Below are 21639 nucleotides of genomic sequence, written 5' to 3'. Positions count from 1 at the left end.
AAAAAATAAAATTATTTATTGAAGCGTTCCAATTCACATATATGATCCTTGTTTTTTTTTTGATGTGAGACATCTATAGGCGAGGGTAAACCTGATTGTTGACGCATCGCTACGCTATATGATGGAATATATGTACAATGCTATATAATCATTGAGTTGTCGCAATTTTAAAGACATTTTTGAAATAAAAAAATATATAGAGAAAATAAATGTTTATTAAATAAATTGTCATCATTTTGTAGAGAAAATTCGTAATATTATATTTTGTTATCATTCCATAATCTGTACTTTAATGCCTATTACTTATACAAAATAATTTCATCGTTTCACATTTGACACGTGACGGTCGACGTTTTTTAAATTATTTTAACTAAGATTAACTCAATCAGCTGCATACGTCCCACAGCTGGGCAAAAGCTTCCTCAGCACACAAGAAAATAAACGGCTTAAACCACCAAGACACAACTGCATATTTCAAATAATTATGGATTACCTTATTATGGGAGTCGCTTTAATTTACTAATTATTTATTCATTATCTTTAATTTCTACTTATTACTTGTATTTTTGGAATTTGCTCCTGTAGAATCGATTTTCATAAAATGCCCGCGATATGAAGAAAATATACGAAGTAAAATCTCTGAACGAATGACCTCGTTACGTTGTTGTTAACGCCATCTATCGAGATAGCGTTACAACGTTTTCTAATAACGCCATCTTCGATAGATGGCGTTGTTTGATTCGCTTATTAACCATTTGATATGGTATTAATCTTTTTCTTAGACTAGTAAGCTTTTTTGTGCCTATTTAGTTAGTCGATCTGAAGGAGTAAACTCCAGTCGTGCGTCGGAGCTGACACACACACTTTTTTTTAATTTTAAAAGCCCAACGCAAAAACAACAACACCCCTCGTGTTATAAGATCTGTGGCATCGAAAGAATACACAAAATTGGTTAATACTTTTTTGCCTTGTTATTGTCATCTCAAAAATTTGTATAAAAGAAAACTTATAAAACAAAAACAATGTTTTACAGAAAAATACGACAGAAGTTCAATCACTTGAACATAAAATAAAAGTCAAATACAAAAATATACTTTAATCTTAAATAACAAACTAGGAGTTATATAGGAACTCCTTGATGAAATGTTCATGTTTGACGATCTGCGTGAAGGTTGTGAGTGAGTTCGCGTTGCAGAGGTCCTCGTTCTTGGGCGCGGTGGAGACTACTCCTCGCAGGTAGTAGCGGGTGGTACCTCGCTCCACGGTAGGGAAGGCCAGCCCACCCCCACTGTCGCCCTGGCACAGCGACGTACCTGCAAGAGATTTTTGTATAACAAAGCTGTGATATAAATGTATAGTCTGCCTTTTTTTATGTCACTAGGTCGGCAAACAAGCGTACCTCACCTGGTGGTAAGCGATTACCGTAGCTTATAGACGCCTGCAACACCAGAAGCATCGCAAGCGCGTTGCCGACCCAATCCCCAATCCCCAATTACCCCAGGGGGGAGGCCCCAGGAGCTCTGGTCGCCTTACTCACCAACAGGAACACGATACTGCTTGAAAACAGTATTATTTTGCTGTGATCTTCTGTAAGGTACTACCCCAGTCGGGCTGCTCCATATTTTGAGCAGGAAATTCCTACTGTGCCCTACCTCAGTTAAACCGCCTGCCTGATGGTAAGCGGATACCATACCCTATAGACGTCTGCAACAGGAGTGTTACTAGCGCCTTGCCGAAACTACTCCCGACCCTCCCACAGAGCTCTGGCTACCTTACAAACTATAGTTTTTTTTTAATTTACTCCTCGATTTCACATAAAAACATGAGGAGTTAAATCTACTGAACGAATGACCTCGCTACGTTTTTTTACGACGTCTAATAACATTATTTGATTCGTATATTTACGATTTCATATGGTATTAATCTTTTTCTTAGAATAGTAAGTCTTTTTGTACTTATTTAGACAGTCGATATAACTGAGGCAGGCCACAGCAGGAATTTCTTGCTCAAAATATCGAGCAGTCCGACTGGGGTAGTACCTCGCTCGCCATGAGTCGCTCCGGCCAGTTATAGAGTAAGTTGATTGTAGTATAAGTCGTGATCAATTTGTAAATAAGAAGAATGTTATTATTATTTTGTAGCCCCAGTGGAGACTTTTATGAAGCGCTGCATGGGTACAGGGGGGCAGAACTTGCGATTTGATACAATTGTTCATTCCCCTGCAGTCCATGCAGCGCGAAAACAATTTTGTTTGAACGCGCTAATCTCAGAAACGATTGGTTCGAATTGTAAAATTAATGGTTTGATAGCTCATTTACTGAGGCTTCAGGCTTTATAATATATTAGTGCGTTTTTTTCTTAAATAAATGCGAATGAACCCGCGGAGCACAGCTAGTAGACTATATACCAACAGTACCATTAGTATATCCAGCGCATATCTTGTCGCTAGTGATGAATTCTCGGAAGTTCTGGGGCGACATCCTAATACAGTCCTCGATCCTGACGAAGGGCAGCTCCACCACCTTCAGCACCTGGGATGCCTTTCCATTCTTGGCGACGAGACCCCACCCAGCAACCTGTAGATGGAACAACATATACTCCAGTTAATTAGACTAGCCCGATGGCACAGTTTGTGGTGACTCTGCTTTCTGCTCCTGGGGTTGTGGGTTCGATCCCCACTCCGATTCTGGGTGTAATATATGTATATGTTTATTTATGTATGTATATTTTAAAAAAATGTAGCTATACTAGTCGGCTGTTACCCAAAAAACAAGCATTGGGTTGCTTACCCTGTAGAAAAACTCCGATATAAAATGTTAAGTTCCATTGGGGGTCCTGATAGATCTATCCGGATCGAAAAATGTCCAGATAAAAATTGTATTTTAACGTATCACATTTGAATAAAGTATTTGGACTTCTTGTTTCAAACACACAATAGTTTACAATAACTTGCCATCAATCACCGTTTCTAACCGACTTTCAAAAGAGGAGGAGATTTGCAATTCGACTGTATTTTTTTAATGTATGTTACTTCAGAACTTTTGACTGGGTGGACCGATTTCGACAATTTTTTTTAATCGAAAGGTGGTGTGTGTCATTGGTCCCACTTAAATTTATTTGAGATCTAACAACAACTTTTCAAGTTATATCTAATAATGCGTTTTTACTTGACTATTTTTTCGTCGACTTACGTTGTATTACCACACAACTTTTTACTGGATGTACCTATTTTGATGATTTTTTAATTTAATCGAAAGCTGATGTTTATCAGGTCATGTGTGTCATTTAAATTTCATTGACATCTGATAACAACTTTTGGAGTAATCTTTGATAATGCGTATTCATTTGACTATTTTTCCGTCTACCTACGTTGTATTACTTACGACTACGTTCGATGTAATTGAGGTCGGTTACTTTCGTTTGCGAGCAAATACAATTATTTATTTGGATCTATCTGAAATATTCAGCAGCATTATTTTAGGAACAGACGACTGTGTGTGTATGTTGTTGATATTTAATTATGTAATTGCAATGCACGCAAAATAATTTAAACTTTGAAACACTAAAATCAATAAAAAATTAATTAATCAGAAACATACTTAAATACCATAGAATAAATTTTAACTAACCTTGCCCAAATTATTTTCATTTAACTGTTGCCGGTCGAAGTTCACATCGAAATCGAGGCAGATGGGACGGATGAACACTTGGTAGGTGAACGGAGTCGCGACTACGACTAGTGCTATGTCATCTTGAAAGTTGGCAGCTGTGCCTTGGAAGTAGGGCGAAATCTTAATATCAGCTACCTGGAAAATATAATGAATTTAATCAAATTACAGCTGCGAAGCGTTGGCGCAACGCTCACAGCATTGGTTTGTACCTGTTGCGCTGGTGGATGCGGGTTCGATCCCCGCACATGACAACCATTTGTTTTGGCCATACAGGTGTTTGCCTTGATCCGTGTGATTGTGCCGTCATTGCCGGTCTCCCCACCGTGCCTCGGAGAGCATGTTAAGTCGGTCACGGTTGTTATCACGTACACCTGATAGCGATCGTTACTCATAGTAGTAAGTAATGCATTGGAGCAGCGTGGTGGATTAAGCTCTGATCCTTCTCCTACATGGGGGAAAAGGCCTATACCCAGCAGTGGGATATTACTGGCTGAAGCGTTATTAAATTACTTATTTCCTAATAAGAGCACAAAATTTGACCTTAATATATAAACATTGAGTGATTGAGTGATTGGCTGATTCAGCCCTAGACATAGGCTTTTTTCACCATTTAGTAGGAGTGTCGGGGCTTAATGCGCCACTGCAGGTTACTACTACTATGAGTAACGATCGCTATCAGGTGTTACAATAACAATCGGGACCAACAGCTTAACGTGCTCTCCGAGGCACACTGAGAGTGAGTCATAACTTACGTCGGACTTTTGCGCGTCCACGTCGTTGGGGTTGTTCCAGGGGCGAAAGATCTTGCCAACCGCTACAGCGTAGTCAGTAGCTGGTAGTAGCTTGTTGACGTCACTCCAGAAGCAATGCGCCGCTGGAATATAGAAGTAAGACTAGTAACTATTTGATGATTCTTGTTATCACTAATGATTTTTTTTAAACAATTAAGTGGGCCAACAATCTTACGGCTCACCTGATGGTAGGCGATTACTATTCCCGTACCCCCTAGATGCTCTTGTCACCTTACTCACCAACAGGAACACAATACTGCTTGAAAGCAGTATTATTTAGCTGAGATCTTTTGTAAGGTACCTTAATTAGGCAATTTAGTTCTTGATGTGACACTAGTAATCATGGGCGTATTTACCTTAGTGCCAAAAGAGCCACGGGTGAGGCGGAAGTCTGATACCATAATGGATAACTAAAGAAAAATGTCAGAAGTAATCGATAATTTATTAACACATCCTTAATAAATACGGTGTTTTAACCATTGCCCTCAATGTGATGATGGGATCCCAGAGATATCGAGGGAAACCCTCGAAAATTCGCATGAATTTTTACTGGGTGTACCGATTTTGATGATTTTTTATTTCATCGAAAGCCAATGTTTATCACGTGGTCACATTTAAATTTCATCGAGATCTGATTTCAACTTGGAGTAATCTTTGATAATGCGTTTTTACTTGACTATTTTTTCGTCTACCTACGTTGTATTACTTGTCGATGTAATTGAAATCGGTTTTTTTCGTTTGTCAGCAAACAAAAAAGAATTATCAATCCTTTCCAACAAAAAAGAATTATCAATATAATAATAAGTATTCATTTGAATATTTCAAAGGATAGTCAAAAGATCTCACCAGAAATTATAGTTGTCGTACTGATTAAAGATCCGCCGCAAATCTGCATGTATGGAATAGTTTTCTTCGTATAGATACCCGCGTGCCACGGTAGTTCCCCCCTCTGTGCAGTTGTCCCGTTAATTATAAGCTGTATACCCTCGGGGGTTATTGTACCACATTCTGAAATAAATTTGTTTCTTGTCTTCATTTATAAATAAAAATTACTAGTCCGCCATCTTTAGTGTTGCGCCATGTTGGATTTAGAATGACGTCACACAGCTAGCCATGCATTAATTTTCAAACTAAGCGTTGATATAAAACAGGCCAGAAGGACCTATTTCTCCTCAATTGATAAACTATAACTTTATGATTAATATATGCCCTTTGTGCCTGATGATACTCTGTTTAAGTCCATAATATGTATTATTTCTGTTTTGGTGTACAATAAAGTGTATTGTTGTTGTTGTTGTTGTTTTTATATGCAAATAGCAATAGCTCATAAATAAGTAAATTAGATGGCACAAAAAAAAAAAATAACGGACTTGTTACTATCGGATAATCCCTTGGGGAAAAATTTATCTTTAAAACACTATAAAAAATTTTGGCAAAGTTTTAATAACTCAGAGAATCTCTGCATAACTCTGTTCGTAGCCGCACAACAATTCTACAAAAAGTTTGATAAATTCTTATTAACTCTTCTGACAGAGACCCAAATCTACCAAGTACTCTGACCTATGAAACCATATAAAACGTTTCTTTGACTTAATAATACTTATGAAGTTTCTAAGAGAAAATAAAAATTTCATAATTATTATTTATATTTAGTAAGAAAAAATATAGTTTTTTTTATCAGAGAATTTTTTCCACAAGGGCTGTCATCCATCAAATAGCGTTATCCTCAACTGGTGAAATAGGCCCTTAGTATTCTCATAAAGTACTTTTTTTATGCTTTCTTGATAAATAATTTGAGAAAAATTAATATTCCTTAATGTAACTGTAGTCTATCTATGATTTTTCTCAACAAAATACACATTCCGAATCGTTGGTAGCAAAAATTTCAATTAGTTCTTTTTAAAAAAGTCATTTTCTGTGTTCCAACTTTTATCGTAATTTTTATAAAATTTCGTGTCTCTTTCTGTGTTCATAATTTTGTAAAGCTTACTTGAATAAAGACAGTAATTTAACTGTATATGTAAATTTCTCAGATAAAAATTAATATTAAAGCAAAATAAATAATATAAATATTCTTTCTTATAATGTAATGCAAATCCATGTGAATGATTAACAAATTACGCTAGTGAAGTTATTCTGATTTGTCCAGAAAACTGTAAACAAGCAGTACACTTTATTTTTGCGACGTTTCCTAGGAAATGCTTTTAAGAAAGAAAAAAAGGCATTTTGAATAAATAATAATCATCAAAAAATAGGTTCACGATTGAAGGAGAGTTATATGAATATTAAAAAAAAAACTAAAAGTGTGTGCTTAAGACCGCACGGCAGAAGTGAAAACTTCATTGACAATCGGAATCAAGCAATAACGCATTAAATTCCGAGTTCAGTCTATCGAGCCTTTCACTGTTCAGCAGCGTCTGTATCTTTCTCGCTCGGGTACACTCGACGGTCCCGAGTTCACCCGATCGAGTCTTTCACCTCAGAGCGTGACGGATCAGTCTAACTTACTACCTACGAAAAAATGTGTCTGCGGTGCGCCAATAGAAGTTTTCACTTCAAAAACATAGATGAACACAGAGTTTCCTTCTTTTCTGATGTCGGCTAACGTGTAAGGTATACAATATGTAATACTAACAAGATGGAGGGTGTTTACAAAATAAAACTACTGGTTGGCAATAAAATTATTTATTTAAATAAAAATCCATCGTATTAATATTACATAAACACATTAAATATTACGCAACAATAATAGTAAATGGTATAAATTAAAATATATAACAATTGTTGGATAATAAACATAACACATTTTGTCACATCGAATTTTATAACTTTATTACAAATTATTCTTTGCAGTTTTCGAATTTCTGCAAAGATACTTTAAAAGTTATTTTTAAAATTTTGCAAATTGCGTTAATATTATCTTGATTATTAAAGCTTAGTAGCTTAAGTATAGATACAATTTTCTATAATATTTTTGCAAAATTTCGAGACTTGATTAAGTGAAACTGTGTCTAAATTACAATATTTAAATAAATATTGTTTTGTCTTTGTATATATATATATAGATATATATTAATTATACAATAAAACAACATCTTTAGCATTGAAATCTAATCTATATTTATTTATTAAACGTGAATTAAGTGTCACGTCCTTTCAATTCTAACAAATCACATTGTATGATATTTACAAACGGCAACAACAAAACCCATTTAACTTGCTAGTTCATCGCTCATACAATATTTTGATCAGCATAAACCTGCAGTAACTCAGGACTTTTGCAAATAATTAATATTATAAATAAATTAATAAAAATCGAACATAATTTAGGAACTAAGGAAGTTTTTGTAACTTTATTCTACGTTATAGAAAGATAAAAAAATTCATTTGGATAGCATTTGTACTTTGGTTAGATTTTAGTAAAATGATTTGATTCATTAGTCTTCACTATAAATTCGTAATTTAAGATGCGTCGACTCAGTGGTCGCAGAAATAGGATTCGATCCTTGTTTTTGACAAAAATCTGTATATTCCATACAAATATTTGTCATGTATTTCCATACAAAAATATTAGAATGTTAGCGGTTGTTCTTGTTCGTGTTTCTCGAGCCTTGACACAGGATTCTCATCCTAGGTGGCGAATGCTACCGCGACCCCATCTCGCCCCACCCAGGCGGACGACTGCTCACACGTGGTGGTTTTTAGTCAGTAGGAGTCTGACATAACCGTCTGGCGCCCCCGCGCTGGAGGTTCCATGATGGATTTTCCCCACGTAAAAAAAAGAAAAAAAAAGGATTCTCATCTTGATATCGTAATAATTATGATAGCAATAACGTACCTCTTCAATTTTGCATCGTTATAATTTAACTAAGAAGAAAACGTGAAAGTTACGTGATTGTTACACTCAATGTACATACTTACATAATTCATACACCTACTCGTTAAAACAAAGTTTAAGTTGAATGGACGTTGTTTATTGGTTTTTCAACTCGCATAATAACACCATTAAGTTTTCAACAAATCGACACCAGCGATTTATACTAAACTAACGCACAAAAGTGAAAAACTTGATACCTTTTATATTAATTAGGAAACTTATTTGAAATTTGATATATTCAATAGTTAATTTATTCATTGCAATTTCACAATTTCTTGATTACATATAAAAAAAAGACATTTTATCAAGTTCGCACTAAAAAAAAAAAACAACTTTTCTAAAATTTGAGTTGGCGTTGTATAAATTGTTAGTGTCGAAAAGTGGGGTCAAAAATTAAACCACATTACTAAACGCGATTTCTAAACTGCTTTCAAAAAAATCTGTGAAATAGAACCAGTAGTTAAGGTATAAGGTGGGTTATTAATTTTGCGGGAGGATTAACAGGTATTTTATTGAGCATTGATAAATACAACAATTAGTCAGTCCTTCCGTGACCATGGCTGCTGTAGAGTATTCGGAACGTTGGACATGTAAAACAAACCTACTAAACTGCAAAAAAATTTGAATAAGTTGTTTCATTATAGTGAGTGAAATTCGCGTAAACATTAGAAAACCCGGCCCATTTTTAAATGTAAATTTAGGTAATCCATTTTTTTACATTTATTGTTTTTATTATTTTTATCTTCATAAAATAATTTGTCCGTACTGAAAACGTCGTCATCAAGCGTAAACTCTCATATATATTAATAGGTATTTAGAAAAGACTGAGGTCTTTTCTAATTGTGAGCAATTATTTCTAATTGTGAGCAATTATTCCACATAAATTATATATCATTATCTAGATAATTTCTTGGCTGGCGTCAACAAATAAAACATTTATTATTGCTTTGTTTTTGTAAATTAGTTAATTATTAAAATTACATATATGACGGGTTTAATTTTGAAACAACGTCAACATGATTGACGGTCGGTAAATTTTTTTGTACTGTGTGGCTACGGTACTAAAGAATATAGCCACCCCCTCTCTTGCCGTGGGTGTCGTAAGAGGCGACTAAGGGATAACACAGTTCCGCTACTACCTTGAAACTTAAAAAGCCGACCGGTGGCGGGATAACCATCCAACTGCTGGCTTTGAAATACACAGGCCGAAGACGGGCAGCAGCGTCGTCGGTGCGACAAAGCCAGCCCTGCGGTCACCAACCCGCCTGCCCAGTGTGGTGACTATGGGCAAAACACATGAGTTCACGTTATGGCGTAAACTTGTGGAGGCCTATGTCCAGCAGTGGACTGTATAGGCTGTAATGATAATGATGATTTTTTTTTACTTATTTAGTGCCAACTATTCGCACGGGTATTGCTTGTTGTCAATTATTATAAACTTTATTACGTAATGGAAAGATTACAACAGTAAAACGCGGGATCAAAAAGTTTCCATGGAAGAATAGAAAGCTTTCATTTTAAAATAAATAAAGATACGTTGTAGTGTCTTTACAATTCGATCCTAAACGGTTTCCAGGCGAGCTATCTCGAGTGACATCTGCTAGTGTTGTTACAAAAGTTATTCGTTCGTCCAAATGATACATAATAATTGTGTTTATTAGCTAGCAAACGAAAAAAACCGACTTCAATTACATTAAAATTAACAATTGTACTAGTCGTCACTACGATTTTCAAGGAGCTCCCTCGATTTCTTTGGAATTTCATCATCAGATCCTAGTTTCCTTATCATGATTCAATGTGATATCTCGATTATCGAAATCGGTTCATAAACGACGAAGTTATCCCCGAACATACATAATATATATATGGTTGAATTGAGTAACCTCCTCCTTTTTTGAAGTCGGTTAAAAATAACATAGCATTGATCGCAATAGCAAAACATATTAACATGTTGTGAACAAACAAGAATCCATCAAGGACAGAATCATATCAAATATATATATTAACATACAAAGGAACTTGTTAACCAACTACATTATATCTAATACCTCCTCCATAATAACCCATCCATTGCGCGATAAATATTTAGGTGGTTTAAATTAGTTTTAGATCCTGAATTTTTTACCTTATATGCAACAGTTTATTCTTGGGTTTATTTAATAGTTATTGCTCCAGTTATATCAGTCATAATTTCATGTTATATATCTTGTAAACTGTCTGTTTAAATGTGAAAGTTTTTTCAACTTTATTTTATTACTTAATATATATATAAAGAGGTAAAATAAGACGAGTCAAAAGTAAAGTATAAAAATATTATAGTAAATATTTTAATTATATTTATTTATTATATATTTTAATGTTTATAATTTAAAAATAGTATTATTTTAATATGGCACTCTGATATTACCGAAAGTCCGTTCCATCTTTTGTGTTTATAAAATGTATGCAGGCGTCTTGTAGCATTTTTATATTTTATTATTTATACAACTAGGTCGGCAAACAAGCGTACGGCTCACCTGATGGTAAGCGATTACCGTAGCTTATAGACGCCTGCAACACCAGAAGCATCGCAAGCGCGTTGCCGACCGAATCCCCAATCCCCCCAGGAGCTCTGGTCACCTTACTCGCCAACAGGAACACAATACTGCTTGAAAACAGTATTATTTAGCTGTGATCTTCTGTAAGGTCGAGGTACTACCCCAGTCGGGCTGCTCCATATTTTGAGCAGGAAATTCCTGCTGTGCCCTACCTCAGTTAAAACTCAGTTTATGAAATATCCGAAAACTAAATAGTTCAAGATAATTGGTATCCGACATGATATTTTGCAAATTAATTAGAGTAATTTACACAACACATATTTGCATATTTCATTATTAACTTGTCTTTGACAGAATTTTGTTTAAAGTGTTAAAAGTTATAGAATCCACTTATTATTTTATTTGTATTAATTTTTTATCTAATTCTACCATTTACTACTAAACTAAATGATATTTATAAAGGAATTTAGCAAAGTTATTTCACTAATTGGCACAATTTTTTTGTCTTCAAATTTTAATCTAAAAAAATTACACGACTATTTATATTTTCATTTATGATATCATTAATTTCATCTACTGTTGTTAGTTTTTCTTTAGGTTTTATCGGTCTAACTTGACCTATTCTCCAATAACCGTCATCTATATCGTAAGCACTTGGATTATCTGTGCTAGTTTGTACGTTAACATTTGTATTTGAGCCACTACCTGTAGCAGGATTCTTTGTATTATTATTGTCCGTAGGATACTTTGCAGTATTATTATTATTATTAATATTGTCCGTTGGACAATTTGTAGTGTTATTATTACTAATCATAGAATTCTGTGTGTTGTCATTACTACCGACAGAAGAATTTTGAGTGTTACCCGTAAAAAAAATCTTAGTATTGGTAATACTGTCCGTAGGAACATTTTGAGTATTATTATTCTTTGATATAATATTAATGTTGTAACCGTTGACATTAGGAATAATTTTCACATTAAAATTCATATTGCTGTCAACAGTTATATTGCTACGATTATCCGTATCTATTTCAATATTAGGTACGTTATAATCATTGCTAGTGATGTAAATTTTTACAAAATCGTTGATGCCTATAGTGACGTTTGATTTCCCACCTGGTTTGCATATCGCGATGTAGTCCCAGTTGCCGTCGATACATTTCATGTAATTTAAAATGTCCGGATTGTAATAGTTGAGCCTGCAGACTGGCTTCACCTTGGTACCCGCGGGTTCTAGCGGGCCGCATATCCTGGTTCCTCGTACGTTACCAGTTATGATGCAGTGGTATTCGACGCTCGCGTGCTTGTAGAGACGACAGAAGCCTGGAATTTTTTTAGTAATGAACACTTGGGTTTAAATATAATTTGGCTGATGGCTACATTTAATTCTTTTTTTTTCGTAAACAAGACAATCTCGTTGGATAAAGAAACGTACATGTTCTTATATTATAGATAAAATAATAAAAGGATAACCGGTTTTTTATTTTGTTCGGTTATACTGCGAAAACTACTTAGCTTATTGTAATAATACTTGTACTATAAGATGCAGCGTGTTTCGGAGAAGATATATATATATATATATATATATATATATATATATATATATATACTTATATATAGGTATATGATATGTTGGTGATTACTTATCATGTAAAAAAAAATATGGACGGACAGAGGTCGCTAGTGTTTTTATATATACCTCTTAATAACTAATCATAGCAGTCCAACTATTGTATGAACTATAGAGGACTCAATTCCCATTTGTGACTAGTATTTACTATAGCATACGTTTGTCATTTTCTGGAAATTGATTTTCTTCATTCATAACCTCACATTCAGCCCCACATAGGTCCAAAATACCCATACGTATTATTAGCTATATCTGTACACACTTCTCTGGGCTTCTAAAAGCTTCTGGCTTCTGGGTTTCCACTTAGCTGGCGTAGCTTACCAAGCAACATATTTAGGACTAAGTTATCTTCCTAATGGTTTCGTATATACGGTAACTTATTTTTAAAGATTAATATGCCGTACTTAGTAATATTTATCGAAAATTACGTTTCAAAATTTCAGTAAATTTTAACATATAATTGTATTTGCTCGCAAATGAAAACAACCGACTTCAATACTCAGAAGACAAGTAATGCAACGTAAATAGACGAAAAAAATTTACAAACGCACTAGTCGTCACTATGATTTCGAGGGTTTCCCTCGATTTCTCTGGTATTATTTCATCAGATCCTGGTTCCCTTATCAAGGTGTAACACTTGGGATATCTCCTTTCCAACAAAAAAAGAATTATCAAAATCGGTTCATAAACGACGAAGTTATCCCCGAACATACATTAAAAACATATATAGGTTACGTTCGAATTGAGTAACCTCCATTTAATATGGTGAACCGGAATTTTTCCAGATCTACTATTAGCTAGTGTTTTTATTGAATGTACTTACGTATGCACTTAGGCATAGTTTCCGACCAGACCCCTTCGTAGCACTGCAACGTATCCCTGTCGTTCTCAACTCCGAAGCCAGGGTTGCAGGTGATGTTCAGGAAGGCGCTATTGAAAGACTGCCCTGGCCTCGCGTAGGGCTTACCACCCACAGTGTAAGTCCCTCGTTCAGGGTAGGGAGGTAGCACGCATTTACCTCCCTGGTTCGGTAACGACCTGGTGGAGAAAATTGATAAGTATAGTGCTTTGACGGGTACATGTAAGTGCCTAAACACCAGAGGTCACGGGTTAGGTTCCCACTCGGGATGGATATTTATTAGTGCAAATATTTGTTTCCGACCTGGATGTCTGTCTTTGTTGATCTCCCCACAGAACCTCGGAGAACACTTTAAGCCGACTGTTTCGGTTGTTATCATAGACATCTAATAGCCATCGTTACGGAAATATATTCAATAGCGTACAGTGAAGTAGTGATGTGAATTAACCTCTGACCCACATGGAGAAAAAGTCCTATGCCCAGCAGTGGGATGTTATAGGTTTAATCAGTCATTCTTAGGAACAGACGACCGTGTGTATATTTTAGATAGATATGGGTACTCACTGGCTTGTCGGTGCTGGAGTGACAAGGGGTATTGTTGTTGTTCTGTTGCAAAGCTCATCAGATTCGTCTGATCCGTCCGCACATTGTTGTACCTACACAAACAATAATATATTACTATTAAAACCCGATTTCTTCAATTAATGGTATGAAGCTGAAGAGTTTGTTTGTTGGCTTGAAGGCGCTAATCTCAGGAACTGGTCCGATTTGAAAAATTCTTTCAGTGTTATATAGCCTATTTATGAGGAAGGCTATAGGATATATATTATTATCACCCTAAGACCAATAGGAGTGGGGTCGCGGGTAGAAGCTAGTTACATATAAATGCTAACAAGATTTGGATGTACCAAAGGACTTAATATTTTCTGACGGTCTTTTCGTGTAGGGCTGATATTTGAAACTACGAGTCGCCAGCAGATATCGCCACGGATATTGAGGATTCGTCTCGTAGTGGGGGTCACTTTGCAGAACGTGCAGCGGTTGTGATTGATTTTTTTTTTTGTACAGCTAGGTCGGCCAACAAGCAAACTGGCTGTTCTGATGGTAAGCGATTACCGTAGCCTATAGACGCTTGTTTCGTTTAATACAAAAATAAAAATAAATAAATCTACATACGACGACGCGTTGGCTCATCGGTCACTGGTTTGTGACTGTTGCGCTGGCGATTGCAGGTTCGATGACACGACAAACATTTGTATTGGCAATAGAGATGTTTGCCGTGGTCTGGGTGTTTGTGCAGTCCTCGTGGGTCTCCCCACCGTGCCTCGAAGAGCACGAGTCATGGGTCTCGGTTGTTATCATGTAAACCTGATAGCAATCGTTACTCATAGTAGGGAATATATCCGCCAACCCGCATTGGAGCACCGGGTTGGATTAAGTTCCGATCCTTCTCCTACATGGGGAAAGAGGCCTATGCCCAGCAGTGGGATATTACAGGCTGAAGATATGTACATATATCTCCATCCAAGGATGTTTATTTATTTATTTATTCATAAGTCAACACCAACAAGTAGTACAACAACAAATACAAAATTAACAAAGTAAACATCAGTATCTAGATAATTGCCTACTTTTTTACAGGTGTTCCCAAATTACTAAGAATATCGTCAAAATCTAAATAAGTTAAATTAAAAATTGTCCATTTAGTGTTCATTAATAAATATTCGAGATTAAATCTCTATAATATAAAAATGAGTCGCTGAATGTGTTGCTAAGCGCAAAACTCGAGAACGGTTGGACCGATTTCGCTAATTCTTTTTTTAAAATATTCCTTGAAGTACGAGGATGGTTTTTACGGAGAGAAAAATTCTAAAAAAAAAATTTTAAATTTCCTGAAAAAGTCTAAAAACAACACTTTTCTATACTCCCATACAAAAGATTTGTGATAATACTTAAAAGTCAATTTGAACTATAATACCATACGATAAAGTTTGTGTTAGGCGATACGAAGTTCGCCGGGTCAGCTAGTTCAATATAAATATACAGAATAAAATCAACATTAATGTCAGAGAGAGTCAAATATATGTCAAAGTGTTAAATGTCATTGTTAATAAAATACATTAATTTGTTAAAGTACAGTTGGCGGTGAGCGAGCCCACCGTCGACCCACCCCGTCGCAGTCGGAGCCCCGGTCCACGCAGGCGCCGTACGCGCACTGGAACAGGTAGCCCGGGCACTGCTTGGCGGCGCACGCGCGCACGCTCTCGTCGGAGCCGTCCGCGCAGTCCGGCGCGCCGTCGCAGTGCCCGGCCGCCGGGATGGTCGAGCCGTCCTGGCACTTGAACTCCACACTGGGGGATACGGTATATTACTAGCGACCCGCCCCGGCTTCACGGGTGCAATGCTGATACTAAATATACTACAGAATGGCTTTATTTATTATGTGAAGCTAGCTTATGACATGGTTAACGTAATAACAACATTCAAATATGCGTCGTTAGATTACACGTTACAGAATGCGTTGAAGAAATAAAGGTTCACTGCTCGTTCCCCGTAGGTGATAGCGTGATAATATGTAGCCTATATGTTGACCCGACTTCTTAATAATATTCGTGCCAAATTTGAAGTAACTTCATGCGATACTTTTTGAGTTTATCCCGGACATACATACAGACAAAGAGACAAAAATTCTAAAAACTATATTTTTGACTTCGGTATCGATTATAGATCACACCCCAATTATTCTTTTAAAAAAATATTCAATGTACACTTTTGACTTTCCTACCATTTTATTATATGTATAGATTACGGCTAGCCTCTAGATAATCGGGCGCCGATTTATAGGTTTTGGTCGTAAATGACCAAATGATAGATCGATCAACTACTCAACCCAACTGGCTAATAAATACAGATTCGAACTGCACTATATACTATTAAGAAACCGAGGGTACCTGGCTTCGTTAGTCTCGTTCCTACAGGCGGGTAGGAGCTCGTCTGAATTATCAGCACATTCTCTGATACCGTTGCAAGGAGCTGTCCCGTCGACGCATGCGCCGTACGTGCATCGGAACCAGTTACTTTGGCATCTGAAATGTTCAATTAAATATTTAGTACATATTGACTGATTAGGGCCAGCGAGAGATTCATTGGTGTAGGGTATAGCAGAAAATTGAGAGTAGCCTGACTGGGGAAGTACCTCTACCTTACAGAAGATCACAGCTAAATAATACTGCTATCAAGCGGTATTGTGTTCCTGTGTTTAAAAAGGTGGCAAGAGTATCTGGAGTGGGTTGAGGTTACGATCGGCAATGCGCATACGTTACTGCTGATATTGCAGGCGTCTAAAGGTTACAGTAACTGCTTACAATCAGATGGGCAGTGTGCATGTTTGCCATCATGGGCTATATTAACCGATTACCATTTGACCATGTTGCGTGTGAAAAATAAATACATAAATATTATTATAAATATTTTATAACATACACACACGGTCGTCTGTTCCTATGGTAAGTAACTTAATACTTATGTTACAGGTAACAGGCGACTGTCAACGCTATTTTTTTTTATAATAAATATACATAGAAATAACATATATACATATATATGTAAATACAAATATTACCCTCAGACAGAGCAAAAAGCCATCACGAGCTGCACCAACGGGCTAGTCAAAAAGCGACAGACATCTTTATTAGACTAAACTAAAACTAATGTTCCTCAGTAGGGTTTTCAGAGAGCCTTCTTAGGTTCAGAGGGTCTTTGCAATAAATAAACACTTCACAGTCAACGGCCCCAAGCAGGATTATCTCCTGTATTGGCGGTCCGGAAAGTAATACGATAAAGGGGCGTTCATAAAATACGTGAGATGTTTAAGGGGGGAAGGGGTCGAGTCAAATCTAATCTTACGTTGGAGAGAGGGCTGCTGTATTGCAGCTCGGCAAATATCACGCATTTTTCTATTACGCACGTCTATATTTTGGGATGCGCATGGGATACTTTTCATCGACTACCTTGAAAAGGGGCAAAATATAAATAGTGACTATTACATGTGCTTATTGGAGCGATTGAAGTACGAAATTGCGGATAAACGGCCTCACATGAACAAAAAGAAAGTGGTGTTTCACCAGGACAACGCGCCTTGTCACAAGTCCGTGAGAACGATGGCCAAAATTAACGAATTGGGCTTCGAATTGCTTCCTCATCCCCCTTATTCGCCAGACTTGGCCCCCAGCGATTACTGGCTGTTTGCAGACCTCAAAAAAATGCTTCAGGGTAAGAAATTTGACTCAAATAGTGAAGTTATCGCAGCAACGGAGGCTTATTTTGAAGCCAAAGACAAATCGTTCTACACACATGGGATAGAAAAGTTAGAAAAGCGTTGGAGGGACTGTATCGCTCTTGGAGGAGACTATGTTGATGAATAAAAATTAATTTTATAAAAAAGACCTTTTTTTAGTACTTAGTCTCGGGACTTATTGAACCACGTGTTATGTGATTTTTTCTATAGGGTAGGCCTCTTTTTTCCATGAGGGGTTGAAACTTGATCCACCACGCTGCAATTTCATCATTACAGCCTATACAGTCCACTGCTAAACATAGGCCTCCACAAGTTTACGCCAAAAATAATGTGAACTCATGTGTGTTGCCCATAGTCACCACGCTGGGCAGGCGGGTTGGTGACCACAGGGCTGGTTTTGTCGTACTGAAGACGCTGCTGCCCGTCTTCGGACTGTGTATTTCAAAGCCAGCCGTTGGATGGCTATCCCGCCACCGGTCGGCTTTTTAAGTTCCAAGGTGCTATCCCTTAGTCGTCTCTTACGACACCCACGGGAAGAGAGGGGATGGCTAAATTCTTTAATACCGTTTAGTACCACTACAATTTGGCGGGTAATAATTAAGACTGAAACTTAATCTGCCACGCTGCTGTATTGCAGCTAATTGGCTAATAAATCATTATCAGTCATTTACCTTGAGCTTCTTCGCCACACATCAGCTTTGAGACCCTCCTGACATGTTATACAAGTCTGTTTACATTGGTAAAATATAAGTATATACCGTGTGGTACTTACTGGATGTTCCTGCAAAGGGGATGAGTTTCGTCACTACCGTCGGGACAGTCGACGATACCGTCGCATTTACCGTCGAAGCCTATGCAGTTACCGTCACGACACTGCCATTGGTTACTCCTGGAATTTAGATAAAATCCTGTGTTACATCAACGTCCGTTTAACGATATTTTAATAGATTTCACGAGGAATTTAAAAAATGGTGATGGAAATTGTGGTCGTTTGTTTTTATGGGGGTTTTCAAGCGTCAAGTGTACAGGACTCTTTTCCATAAAGACCGACAACGCACTAACTTCTAATATTGCAAATATCCATGGGCGATCACAGAATTTCTATTAGAGGTAAATGGAGTGTGAGATTTATTATTAACAAAATTTTAAAAAAATCAAATAATTTCAGTACTCACCGACACACCGAAATCTGGCGCTTTGATCTATCTAAAACTTCAGACGAAAATGGGATTCTGAAAAAAGAAAACGACCAATTTAAAAAAAAAATTAAGATGTTTATAGGCCTATATAGTTTTTCATAATATATAAACTTGAGTTAGATTCTTATTCTTATGACAGGTATACGACATAAATTTTGATTCCAGTTTATATGCCTGTACAGGTCTCCACCATAGGCATATAAAGACGGGCAGAATGGACCGTGGGGGTATGAATAGAGCCCACTTCAGGATATAGTTATCTGTTTCCAATTCTAGACCACCTACTGCACTTAAGAAATGTATTATAGTTTGATTTTTTGGAGTAGATGTTTTGATCAAAATCAAAATTAAAAATGGATTTATTCAAAATGCCTACGATAGCAGTATTGAATCGTCATTTTATAAAATAAAATTATGTTTTTTCAATGAATTCATTATAGTTAAAAGTGAATTTACCACCGATTTGGAATGTAGATTCTGCAGAGAAGAATTGGCAAGAAAATTCGCATTTATTCCTATTCAAACATCACATCGATATTATTAATATTTCAGCGACGTTGTAGACGCCATGAGATCCTAGTAACCCCGTTGAGTAAAACCTTTAATAATCACCATAAAAGCTTAAAAAATATTCATATCGCCTATGTATAACAGCAAAGTGGTGATATTTCGTTCCGGTTTGAATGTCTGTCTTTGTGGGTCTCTCCACCGTGCCTTGGAGCACGTTAAGCCGTCGGTCCCGGTTGTTATCATAAATACCTGATAGACATCGTTACTCATAGTAGGAATATATCCGCCAACCCGCAGTGGAGCAGTGTGATGGATTAAGCTCCAATCCTTCTCCCAAATGGAAAAAGAGGCCTATGCTCGGGTGGGATGTTAAAGGCCGAATGCGATACGACGCGGTGAATGTTTAATCATACTATCATCATAAAGTTGAACTTACGAGTTGCCGTGACAAAATTGTTCGTCGGATCCATCCAAACAGTCATTTTTGCCATCGCAAGTTCTATCCAAACTCACACACTCCCCATCACTACAGGAGAACTCGTTGTAGCTAAAAATAATATATTTTAAATAATAAAAAATTATTTACCACACACAAAAAAAGTTTAAAAAAAGCCTTTAAGCTTTTTTTAATAATATATTCTGGAACAAAATATAAGGTACTACTCGGTATATGCACATAAGTCGAGAACACGATGACAACGAAGGTAGGGTTGGCAACGCTATTGTAACGCTTATGGAGCTACAAGCATAGGCTACGGTTACCGCCTACTATCAGACGGACCACACGCTTACTTCCAATCCTTGTCACCAATAACTTCACCTCAGCCTATCGCAGTCCACTGCTGGACATTTGCCTCCACAAGTTCGCGCCAAATATGGTGTGAACTCATATGTGTAGCTCATAGTCATCACGCTGGGCAGGCGGATTGGTGACCGCAGGACTGGCTTTGTCGCAACGAAGACGCCAATCCTTGTGGAATACAAAAACTCTAAAACACAAGAGAAGCTTGATCCAAAATGAAAATTAAACTGGACGTCTTTAAGTTTGCAACATGTTTTTTTTTATCCACAATTCACCTCCCTCCTGCTGATAATACTCTCACAGCATTTCAGTAAGTTATGCGTAAGAGATAAACCTCACATTTTAATTTAATAGATTGCGAGTAGTCAAAAATATCTATTGGATATCGTTATGTGTAACTGAAACTTTGACAGTAATTGGTTTTGGTCCTTAGTATTATAAATTTATAAGAATTAATTTATAACTGAGGTAGATAACAGCTGGAAATATTCTGCTCAAAGTTGTGTTCCTGTAGTGATAATGGTAACCAGAGCTCCTGGAAGGGATTAGGGATAGGGTCAGCAATGCGCTTGCAATGCTTCTGGTGTTGCAGACGTCTATAAGCTACGGTAATCGCTTACCATCTCGTGAGCCGTGCGCTTGTTTGCCGACCAAATTAAAAAAAAAAATTAATGGACTTACGCGCATACGTCTGTCAGTGACTCGTCTCTAAAAACAGAAGACAACGCTGGCGGAAACGTAACTGGAAGGCACAAGAATTCATTAGCCGTTACAGCCTGCAATATCCCACTGCTGGGCATAGGCTTCTTTCCCCATGTAGGAAAAGGATCAGAGCTTAATCCACCATGCTGCTCCAATGCGGGTTGGCGGATATATTCCCTACTATGAGTAACGATCGCTATCAGGTGTACATGATAACAAACGGGACCGACGGCTTAACGTGCTCTCCGAGGCACAGTGGGGAGCCCCACTAGGACTGCACAAACACCCAGACCACGGCAAATAGATGTATGGCCAATACAAATGTTTGTCATGTGCGGGGATCGAACCCGCATCCGCCAGCGCAACAGGTACAATCCATGGCTGTGACCGCTGCGCCAACGCGGCCATTTATTGGTGTTTTAAAGTATTTTTTTTTAACTTTGACTAGCACTTCCAGGCTTTTCCAGGGTTTTTAATTTCGATTGCCATCCGGAGTCTGGGTGTAATATAGATGTAGTAATGATGTGGGTCACACTGGTTAATTATAATTGTGTTTGCTGGCAAAGTAAAAAAACCGACTTCAATTACACCGACAAGTAATACAACGTAGGGAGACGAAAAAAATAGTCAATTAAATACGCATTATCAAAGATTACTCAAAAAGTTGTAATCAGATATCGATGAAATTTTAATGTGACCACACGATAAACATCGGCTTTCGATTAAATTGAAAATCATCAAAATCGGTACATCCAGTATAAAGT

At 37.0% G+C, this 21639-nt stretch overlaps 1 protein-coding gene across 1 annotated transcript; it reads right to left on the bottom strand.

Annotated features, from left to right (window-relative positions):
• Positions 1 to 1081: 1081 nt before the first annotated feature.
• LOC123667255 (modular serine protease-like) lies at positions 1082 to 20479 on the bottom strand. Its single transcript, XM_045601212.1, has 13 exons — positions 20475 to 20479; positions 19808 to 19918; positions 18435 to 18551; positions 16317 to 16451; positions 15536 to 15716; positions 13930 to 14021; positions 13330 to 13544; positions 11993 to 12199; positions 5309 to 5470; positions 4424 to 4545; positions 3630 to 3806; positions 2417 to 2576; positions 1082 to 1313 (listed from the first exon to the last, which is right to left on the bottom strand). Exons 1-13 carry the CDS (start codon positions 20477 to 20479, stop codon positions 1114 to 1116), a joined length of 1884 nt encoding a protein of 627 aa, XP_045457168.1. The 3' UTR covers positions 1082 to 1113.
• Between the last annotated feature and the right edge of the window lie 1160 nt (positions 20480 to 21639).

The sequence above is a fragment of the Melitaea cinxia genome, chromosome 27 (genome assembly GCF_905220565.1).
Source record: "Melitaea cinxia chromosome 27, ilMelCinx1.1, whole genome shotgun sequence".
In the NCBI taxonomy this organism is placed as follows: Eukaryota; Metazoa; Arthropoda; class Insecta; order Lepidoptera; family Nymphalidae; genus Melitaea; species Melitaea cinxia.
This window is presented reverse-complemented; position numbering and strand designations above follow the sequence as displayed.

Bases quoted from the DNA above. Each gene is read 5' to 3' on its own strand.
- LOC123667255 (XM_045601212.1), bottom strand. The intron at 15,717-16,316 runs GTACCCTCGGTT...CGTATCCCCCAG, and splicing joins AACGAGACTAACGAAGCCAG to TGTGGAGTTCAAGTGCCAGG. The intron at 3,807-4,423 runs GTAAGTTATGAC...TATATTTTCCAG, and splicing joins TGGACGCGCAAAAGTCCGAC to GTAGCTGATATTAAGATTTC.